The sequence below is a fragment of the Stigmatopora argus genome, chromosome 5 (assembly GCF_051989625.1).
Source record: "Stigmatopora argus isolate UIUO_Sarg chromosome 5, RoL_Sarg_1.0, whole genome shotgun sequence".
Classification (NCBI taxonomy): Eukaryota; Metazoa; Chordata; class Actinopteri; order Syngnathiformes; family Syngnathidae; genus Stigmatopora; species Stigmatopora argus.
The window spans coordinates 8,823,097-8,833,612 of NC_135391.1; the positions used below are offsets into that span (position 1 = coordinate 8,823,097).

General features: G+C 41.2%; 1 protein-coding gene across 8 annotated transcripts in view; it reads right to left on the bottom strand.

Moving 5' to 3' along the window:
• Positions 1 to 9,685, bottom strand: part of emid1 (EMI domain containing 1) — a 46,623-nt gene extending 36,938 nt beyond the window's left edge. For 6 of the 8 annotated variants that reach the window (XR_013300425.1, XR_013300424.1, XM_077601625.1 and 3 more), the window contains exons 1-3: positions 9,176 to 9,684; positions 2,324 to 2,437; positions 1,797 to 1,900 (exon numbers count right to left, since the gene is read on the bottom strand). Coding sequence is in view for 6 of the 8 variants with exons in the window: in XM_077601625.1 (XP_077457751.1) it covers positions 1,797 to 1,900; positions 2,324 to 2,437; positions 9,176 to 9,348 (391 nt within the window). In the remaining 2 variants the exon portion in view is untranslated. Of the gene's footprint in view, positions 1 to 1,796; positions 1,901 to 2,323; positions 2,438 to 9,175 lie in introns of all 8 variants that reach the window. The other 2 variants (XM_077601627.1, XM_077601628.1) reach the window with 2 other exon arrangements.
• Between the last annotated feature and the right edge of the window lie 831 nt (positions 9,686 to 10,516).

Below are 10,516 nucleotides of genomic sequence, written 5' to 3' on the forward strand. Positions count from 1 at the left end.
ATGATAGGCCTGAAATTCTGAATGACAGCATGGCACCATCATTCCATATTATCCACCCTCATTTTTCTCAGCATGCTGCCTTGGTTTTGGGAAACGCAAAACTAAAACAGAGACACGCTATCTTGACTTTGCCTCCACCGGACTGGCTGATTTATGTTAGTCGACCGATGGGAATCAGAGGGTGGTGACACTCAAGAAAACCCATCTCCATTTACCCACAATTGTGAGTGCAGAGTCAGCATATGGAAAGTTCAGCCTCACTTTGCACCCCAAGTTAACCAGGTTGTCAAAATCATAAAAAAGGCCTGAGGGTAATTGATGACCTGGAATGACCAGGTGAGAGAACAATAGGGGTAAAAGTAGATGAGCTAACTGTACTCATCTTCAACTTTGTTTTATGTCAAAGCAGTGGCAGTTTGGATGCGGGCGATGTGGTCTCCTCGTAACACTGCTAGTGCAGTCATTCTGACTCGTCACACCCTAACCTGAGCTATCATCCCTTTTCCTATTCTATTGTTTATTAGGTGAATCCCCTCCCCTCATGGTGGTCCATTGGTAAAATTATCCATTCAGCACATGTAACACTACTTACATCCAAGTAGTATATATATTCAAGCATGTTTTTCTATCACTATTTGATATTTATCTGTTGATTTTCTCCATTGCCTTAAACCCAAATGCAGTTTCTAAACAAATATAAACAACCATAAAAGAAGGATAGCAAACTCCCTAGTGGCACATTAAAACGGCTTTAGCCATTAGACATTCACATTTATGTACGATGTTTGAAGTTTGTTGAAAATAAATTCAATTCAAGGTGTAAAAAAACGAGCTTACTTAGAATCTTAGAAATACTTAGAAAGAACACGGCCTAGAATCCCACAAAGATATTAAGAGCTTGCCTTTCAAACTTGCACTCATTGAACTGCGTGTGCAGCTTTCATTTCCCTCTGTGGCAATAGATTTAAGCCCACACTGGGGAACGGCTTTGCCCGTGTGGCCAGCTTTTATTTTGGCTTCAAGCTATGAATGAGGCGGGTGGCAGCGCGCGCTCAGGTTCGGAGGGCCCCTTAGCGGTTCTGCTCACATGACGGGGACAGAACAAAGCGCCGGTGGCCCTGATGGCGTTTGCGGGGCCGGCGAGTAAGGCCAGCGTGAATGGAAACTGTCACTTTCGTTCAGAGCAGTCTGTGATCTGAGCCACCCAAAATGGCGCTCACTTAAGTGGCTAATCCCAGCATCCCTGCTGGCTCGACAGCCCCCTGCTGCCATGACAACGTGAGGGAATCTCCTTTGGCAAAACCTTAATTGGATAATTTCCTCTCTCCTATGCTTTTGTTAAGTAAAGTCTAGTCTACTGGCGGGATTGTATTGCGACTTTAGTGATCACGTGGAGCTCACCTGCTGGTTGTTGGACAAACAGGCCCTGCATTTAGTACCACAAAACATGACCTACTTAACCACTGTAAATATTTATTGTGCTGCGTGTCGCAAAAGCCTGAAAATTTATGTTACACCCAATCGAGAGCTGAGCCAAACAGACGCACCACTTCCTAAAATGTGACATGTGCGTGCATCCATTTCATTGTAAGGAGTTCATCTGATCCAAAATGAAAACCTGATGAATTTCCAGTTGAAAAACGGCCCAAGTATATCATTTTCACACTGACTGCACCCGTTCGGACTTATTGTCGTTAGGTCTAAAACGAGGATTGCACTATGTCGTTAATCAAACTAACTTCCTTTTCAAAACCATTGCGCGGGTCAAGGAGGTCTTACTTCCTGTTTGGGCTTACCTTCGTCACAGGCAGTCCCGCTAAATCCTGGACAGCATTTCCACTCCAGTGAGGTCACAGTGCGGTACACTGTTTTGTAGGAAGGTCTGACAACTGTCCTGTAGCTAAACAAAACAGAACACAAAATGTAAAACCATTGCATGATTCAATTTATCACCGGCTTGAATAATAAACCTTCTACAGATTACTGGCATGGTTGTGCCAATGACATACATTTTAACAAAGGATGTGGATGAGTGATGAGACTAAGTAAACAAAGGGGGGGAAAAAGAGGATATGCAACCATCCATGCAATTTCTTTTTGGACCATGGCTCTCCCCTAAAGGGACTTTGTTTTAGAAATGGCAGCTTTTTATTATCACCATTATGCTTCTTTCTGGCCACGTAGAAGGGATAATTCAATTAACAAGAGCAGCAAAAGAAAAGAAACTGTATCCAATTGGAAACAATGAAATCTGGGGGGAAAATGTGTTTGAGAGTTTCACAGCTAAATAATTGAACATTCTCAAAACAGTGACTCTGCTCACCTGCCCCCAGTACATCCCTGCGGCCAACGGCACGTCTGGTAGACTCTTTGCACCACCGTACCATTGTGCACCTGGCAAGTCACTGTCCTTGTGACTGTATGAGGACACCAGTTTCTAAAGGAAGACACATAAAAAGGAACACTGAAGACAAGCGTGTCTGAATATCTGTCATCGGGATACACAAAAATAGCATTTGAGCATGTAAATAATTCAAGTAGTAGATTATTTGTAAAAAAAAAAGAAGAAAAAGCATCATTCTTACAATAGGAAATTAGCATTCATTGTCAAAGAACTCCTTTGTTGCATTCACACTGTTTTAATCAGTCATGAGATCTTCAGAGGGGCATTGTAAACCATATTTACCCTCTTGTGTCTATTTATTTGCATTCAGCCTTCAGATAATGTCACCCTGGAGAGCAGACAAGATGCCATTCTGTGATAACAGGATTTGAACACATGCCAGCGCAAGGTCACAAGTCTTCAATGCGTCCACAGAAGCTAGCAATTATCGCAAGTATTTGACATTGTAAAAAAGAAAACTACAAAGAAAATAACTTTATTTGGTTAGTTCAATGCTTCACATGTGTTAGTAGGCTGGAAGGTAAAAAAAAAAGGTTTGAGTTACACATCTGACATAAAACACAACGAGCCAGGTAAATCTGACATGTGTTACCACTATTTTATGAACAACGACGTGTATAAATCCCCCGATTACATTCACATGGTGATGGCTGGCAAACGCGGAAAACTATTACCAGGGTGCGTGTTTACACAATCAATAACTGTGCAGCTCTGTAACTGCGAGCTCCATTTAGAAACCACAAAGGAAACTGCAGGCCACTTAGCGCGGAACTTTGTGTGTTCTGCTGCCAATGTGTTCGCAAGTGTGGGAGGGGGGCACCACCGTCTGTTTGTCAATACGCATGACCATATGTTGGTGTGTGAGGGACCAAAAGCAAGCGCCAAAGGCAGAGTAGGCTAAGCAGCTCCCATTAACAATCCCCACATGTGGTGCAGTGGCCGCACACAAAGATCTACATATTGACAAAAAGACACATTCAACGTCTTCACTCTCCGGGCACCTGATTAAGTACACCTTGCCGTTGCTAGTTTGGGTCCATTTTTCCTTTTCACCTATAATTGGAAACAGCCCTCATAGATCTCGACCGGCTCACATAGCAATGTTGATGCAGCTTTAAGGGCTGGACATCAACACTGAAAATCTCCTGCTCCAGACAACCTTTCCATTTGATTTGAAGGCAACACGGCTATGACGTAAACTCAGATCCCGGTCAAGATTTGAGCGCTGTGACATGTTATCTTTCAGTAATTAGATGAGCGCTAGACAAAGACCTGAAGTCCACCTTTGAAAAATGTTTAAGGCTTGTAAAAATTGAGCTAAGATTGAGTACGACCATATACACTTTGTTACTTCTGTCACATCATCAGTAAAATTGCACGGGCCTGTCATAACATTGCCTCCACTTTGTTTGACATATGATGAGGTATGTTCCGTTCCTTTTCTGTACTTTTCCTCTTACCTTTCTCTCATCATTTTGATAACTGCTGACCTCACTTTTTTCTGTCAGTCACTGCCACAATCAATTTTTCTCTAAAAAGTTAAAGCAGTCTATCTTGTATTTAAAGATTACTCCTACGTCTGCATTGTGTTTAAAACGTCTGGCTCCAGATTTTTAGGCCACATTCATCTTATTATTTAGGAATTATGGTGATGCTGCGCCATCATCCAAATTAATCATCTATCTTTGTGGCACTACAGGTAGTTTAGGTCAATGTCTCTGTTCATTCTTTCATAAATCATACCATTTGCATGCCAATATCACATTTTAGATTAGTTTACAATCTAATCAAAAGTCTCATTAGACTTCATAGCCGCTATCAAAATAAAACAAACTACAAAGTATTGGCATTTATTTCAATCTTAGATTAAAACAAAAAAAGGCTAAGGAAAATATATCAGCACAACGTCCTATAAGTCAGGCCAACAGAATATAAGGAACAATGTTAAATTGTTGTACCGCCATCAAATAATAAAATTACAGCAAGATCCATGACAACACTGTCTTCACAGGAATAAAAAGCTACTAATCATTAGTGGAAAATGTGAGATTGTTAAGGTGATCCAGTCAGGTCAAGCAACAAATGGAGGGCTGTCCCCCCATTCATTTATCACCCCGACAACAGATAAAGATCAATTTCCCAGGCTCTGGGGGAGTAGATGGTGGTCCACCTGGGAACAGCTTAAGATTGCCACAAGCGGGGGTGACTTTTACTGGCTTTTCTTTATAGTAATTAGCACAGAGGAAACACCAACTTTGGTGTCTGTAATAATAGAGCGCTTGGCATTTTACAATTTCCGAGCAAGCTTATCTTACTGAGCAATGACGTATGACCAGACAGTGAAAAATATTTTTTCCATGCCTGGGATCTTACAAGGATACCTTCCGCCTTTGTACCTGCAGGCTTTAACGTAATTGAGCTAATAATTACAGGATTTATCATGGGATTGAAATAAATAAGGTCATACAAAAAGGTTATAAAATACCATACAGACAGTCAAATCCCTTAATTCATACACAGCATGTATTATACGATGATTCTTTGATGGTTTTTAGGGGTGTCTTCATGGATAATAATAGTCACGTCATTTCAGAGCAGTCAAGCATCCCTATTACTGCTTTGGGTCTTTTATCCCTATAAATCAAAAATGCCACAAAATAAATAACAGTCATTTCTTGCAGCCAACAGTTTGAAGATGGCATTCTGGTGAATCCTCAGCATTGGCCCATCTGGTCGCCTTGCAGCTCATACAGCCTGCATCTTTCATGAGACTGCGTCGTACATTTTATATGGAAGACTGGAAAAGGAACAAGCTGGCAAACAAAGCTAAGAGGGCTGGCGAGGCTAGAAAATGTTGCTGGTGGAAAATGTGTCTTTTAGCAGGAAGGAAAGGAGCTTGACTACTGTACTAAAGCCTTTGGACCATGCATTTTTCCCAAAAAAATATGATGTTAAAATGGGTTTATGTGGAACAAAAACACACTCATAAAATAAAATTAAAAAAAAAACGAAGGGAATCTAAATGAAGGGAAACAGTTCAGGGAGGGCAAATCAAACATGGCAGAAATGCGAGAAGTTTCGTGACAGGGGTCACGCGAGGGCCTTCCCATGGGAACTCGGTCAGAGACCAAAGGCAATTATGAGACAGGCTTAATCCTATAGGATAGAGCAAGCAAGAGAGAGAAAAAATGGCTGACGACACATTGCAAAGCCATTTATAAAGTCAGCGATTGTCAAACTTGCAGCAGCTCCAAAAGCAGAAAGACAAATTGGCTTGTAAAAATGAATTGGAGAAATGAAGCGAGCCATACGAGATAACGCACATGAGTGATGGGGGCTCTTAACGCCTAACGTTCAAAGTGAGCATGCGTGAAAAGGATGTGCAGATGAAAAGCAGGGAAATCAAAACACCAAAGGTCACGGTGAAGTGTCTCCTCACAGCAGTCAGTGAAAAACAAGGAAAGCCCCCATTTGTCTTCGTCTGTCCGAGCATTTCAGGTGCGGACACCGGCAGCTTTGGAGTGCGTCACGGCTGTGTGGATCTTAAAGTGCTTCCAAGAGAGAAACCTGATTCACCTAAAGTGCCTTGTGTGGTTTGGGGGGGGACGGAAAAAAAACACTTGTGCTTGCTTTACAGTAGATGACTCAAAGGAATGGTTGTAACGGACCATTTTTCTCCTTTCACATAAGTTTAAATCAGACTTTGTAGTGGTGTTTGTGTTGCGCTACATTGCAGGTGCTACTAAATGTGTTTTTTGTGTCAGGTGCAAAATGTAATAAATATGACGAGAACAAAGCTCAGTTTTTAATGATGGTTTCAGAGAGGTCTAATTGAATAAAAGCTTTATCATTTTAATTATACAGTTATACCTCTACTTACGAATGCCTCTAGGTACAAAAGCCTCAGGTTAAGAATTTTTTAATATGCAAATGAATGACCCGAGATACAAAAAAGATCCAAGTTACGAAATCCCCCAAAAAGTAAATAGAGAAATGAAAGTAAAGCGAATGTACATATAAAGTACACCTCTACTTATGAAATTTTCAAGTTATGAAGAAAGTCTGGGAAACAATTAATTTCGTAAGTAGAGGTAAGACTGTACTGTACTGTATTGTCCGTACTGCAAGTCACACTTTTTTCGTCGTTTGGCTGGGCAATTTATAGTCCGAAAATACGGTAGCGTTAGTGGTAAGAGACCGGTTTGGATATATTTTCGAGTTTTCCCTAAAAAATGCGACCGAGATATTAACCCCTGAAAATGTCGTGGCGTGTGACCATTTACACATGATAAACTTTCCAAGCTCCAACTTTCAGCTAGAACCCATGACTCCTTAAACCCCCCGACCCCTGCACACGCTACTGCGGCTCCCGTCCACCAAAATGCTATCTAGCACTTCTAGAGCAACTGTAAACCTCTCAACTTCCAAGGAAAGAAAGTAAGCCCAGATGCAACCAAGCCCCAGATGCTTGTGTTTAGTAAATATGTCCACAGACCTAAGGCCATGAATGACAAGGGAGCCAAATAGGGAAGAATACCATTTGAGAAGGGGCTGGGAAGCATGAAAGCCACCTGGACATGCCCAGAAGAGTGGGCCTCCTTGTGATTCAACGTTGAAGCCCCCCACCCCTGGGTTACAAACCTTATCTGACGATATGGGGATGTGTGATGTGAATGTCTAAGAACAGAAATAAAACATTTTAATGCATATGATTGACCGGATTTCAGTTCAGGACTTATCCTACATTTGAATCTGGGTGCAGGTGACCTAAAGTAATTGGGAACCAAACCTCAGAACTATAAGACAGATGTGATCACCCTCATAAGTTACCACTATGGAGATAAATAAATGCACACATTAATTACAATAAAATTAAGCCAAAAAGCCACTAAAGCGATCTTTGTTTGGATGGATGTTGTTTTAAAATGGACAAAAAAGTCTTACGCAACCAGTCTCATCCCAACAAAACCCAGGCTCTTTATAAATACATAATAAGTCAGGACTGAAATGAATAAACAATCAGGATTTTGAGTCTAAAATGTAAAGGCAGGACAGCCAATCTTTGGGAATGGGATTGCCCTTATCTCATTGGCTGGCTGTGACAGCAAAAGACATCCAGTCCATTTAGACTGGGAAGCATGGAAGCGTCCTTGAGAACTATGGCCGTCACTGGCCAAGAATTAATGGTTTCCCTGAGCATGGTGCATGGTGGATGCTAGCTAGTGCAGACACTAAATTTTATTTTCTCCTAAAATGGCATCTTTTAAATTTTATTATTCATTTTCTGAACAACTTACCCTCACAATGGTCGTGGAGTGCTGGAGCCAATCCCAGCTAACCACGGGCAGTAGGTGGGGCAGACCCTTTATCAGTCACCAGCCAGTCACAGGGCACAATGAGATAAACAACCATTTACACCTACGGACAACTTAAAGGGTTCAATCAGCTTACCATGCATGTTTTTGTGATATGGGAGGAGACCCGAGTACCTGGAGGAAAGCCACGAAGGCATGGGCAGAGCATTTTCAAACTCCACACAGAAAATGACGGGCTTGAACCCTTGACCGCAGAACTGTGAGGTGAAAATGTTAAACACTCACGCACCATGCTGCACCTTCTAAGATTTATTAGTATTATGTTCATTCATCAATATATTTATGATTTTTAAAAATATATATAATATTTTAGGTTTTGTCAATATTCTATCCACGCCACCTGATGGTGCAGTGGTTCTTCTGCCTGACTTAGGTGCGGGTAGTCTGGGTTCGATTCCAACTCGGGGGCAGTGTGAGTGGTTGTCTATCTCTATGTGCCCTGTGACTGACTGGCGAACAGTCTTGGGCACATGTGTCAAAGTGGCGGCCCGGGGGCCAAATCTGGCTCGCCGCATCATTTTGTGTGGCCCGGGAAAGTAAATCATGTGCCGACTTTCTGTTTTAGAATCAAATTAAAATGAAGAGTATAGATGTATATTAAATTTCCTGATTTTCCCCCTTTTAAATCAATAATTGTATTTTTTTAATCAATTTTTCTGTGTTTTTAGTTCAAAAATCATTTTGTAAAATCTAAAAATATATTTTAAAAAAAGCTAAAATAAACATTGTTTTAGATCTATAAAAAAACTGAGTATTCAGGGCTTTTATTCCAGTTCTTTTAATCCATTTATTAAAAAAAATCTAAATATTATATCTAAAATGGTCCGGCCCACATGAAACCGAGTTGACGTTAACGTGGCCCGCGAACCAACCCGACCGAGTCTGACACCCTTGGGGTGTAGTCTCCCTTTCGCCTGAAGACAGTTGGGATAGGCTCCAGCAACTCTCGCAACCCTTTCGAGAATGGGCAGTATGGAAGATGAATGAATGAATACTATTGTGTCCATATATTCACAATTATAAAAATCCATATATTACAATACAATTTTTTTTTTTTTTAAGGTTTAAATGCCAACTTTTAAATAACTGTCTACTGTCATGGCCAATTATAATTAAAATACACTTACAATGAATAAATAATAATAATTTCTTACAATTACCAAGTTGAGATAATGGTCTTAAAAACAATTAGGGGGACTTTCACGAGGGTGGGTCTCATAAAAGATGAATGCAACCATGCGCAGGAAAGGGGAAACCAAGTGTCAAGATCACAATGCATCTCGTAGATGGATGGGGGGCAAAAGAGCATCGAAACACAAAGAACGCTTTTCAACAGCCTCACGGTCATCTCCCAACACTCCGAAAGAGAAAAGCTAAAAAGATGCTTATTGCCTACCTCTTTTGATAGATGGAGCTATGAGAAACCGCAGCTTGCTCTCTGCTTTTGTAAAGTCCAGTCTTCCAGGTTCCGTCGGCGGAGGTGCACAGCCCGAGCCAGAGCACCAAGCCGGTCCAAAGCAAACTTTTCGGGCAAGGCACGAACACGTTCCCTCCTTGGCCAAGTCCCATGGCCGTGGACCCAAGGCACACTAAAAGAGCCAGAGAAGGGTACCTCGGGGGGAAAATTAAAAAAAAAAACTCAGGGAGAAATGTGTCAATATTCAGATCGAGAAAACGCTTACATGCCAGGTGCTATCGTAAATAATTAATCACTCCGCGCGGACATGTTGACGTATAGACCCGCGTGCGTTAATTGTTCTCCTCGGTGGGACTGCGCGCACGGAGGTGGAACAACAGCGGGCATGAAGGCACTTTTTATAGGTTCCTCCGCTCGCTTTAAAGCACAGCCTACTCTTGCTCTTTTTTTACCCTGCCCCGTTTCTTGGTCTCTCTCTCGGAGGACAATGCATGCTCGAGACAAGCAGTGGCCACTTTTTGTAGGTACACATTGGGAGTTCCACCATAAAATGCATTAGTGGGACCTGAAAATAGGGATGCTCGATCACATCATTTTGACGATCGGCCGATACCGAATCCCGATATCTCGCAAATGTAATGAGGGGGGAAAAGCACATCCAAATGTTTCTTGTTTTTTTTTTTAAACCCAAAATGAATAAAGCTATCCCAAAATTATAGCCATATAAAAAGGTTGTTTGTGCAGCAGTGCTTTTTATCAAGTGGAAAAACACATTTATACATTTTTTTAATTATAAAAACTTTTTTTTCTTATTTTGACACTTAAAATGATGCCATCGTGCCCAATTTCTGATCATATGATTGGATTGAGGACATACCAACTAAAAATATAGGATACAGCAGTATATCAGCCTGGTGGCTATCTTTCGGCACGGTTGCTTGCACTCTTTATTGGTAAATTGGTGAAAATGATTGTTTAAAATGCATACCTGTCAACTTATACGTTTTGCCTGTATTTTATACGCTTTTTGATCATTTCAAATTGTGTACACCAACTTTTGTACGGGATGTTTTTATGGTTTTTTTTGTAAAACCGATCTCGTCTTCCCCATTTTGGCTCTAATCCGGATCATCTCGGTCACGGGTAGCAGACGAACTACTAATAGTATTGTCATGCTTTAAGCATAATATGCACACCCTCATTCCCCTCTCACCTGTCCGCCTTTTCACTTTATAAATATAGCATGTCAGAAAATTTTAGACTTAAACATGCACCCTATGTGAGTAAATATGTGCCGTGTTGCATTTGTACATTTTTTAA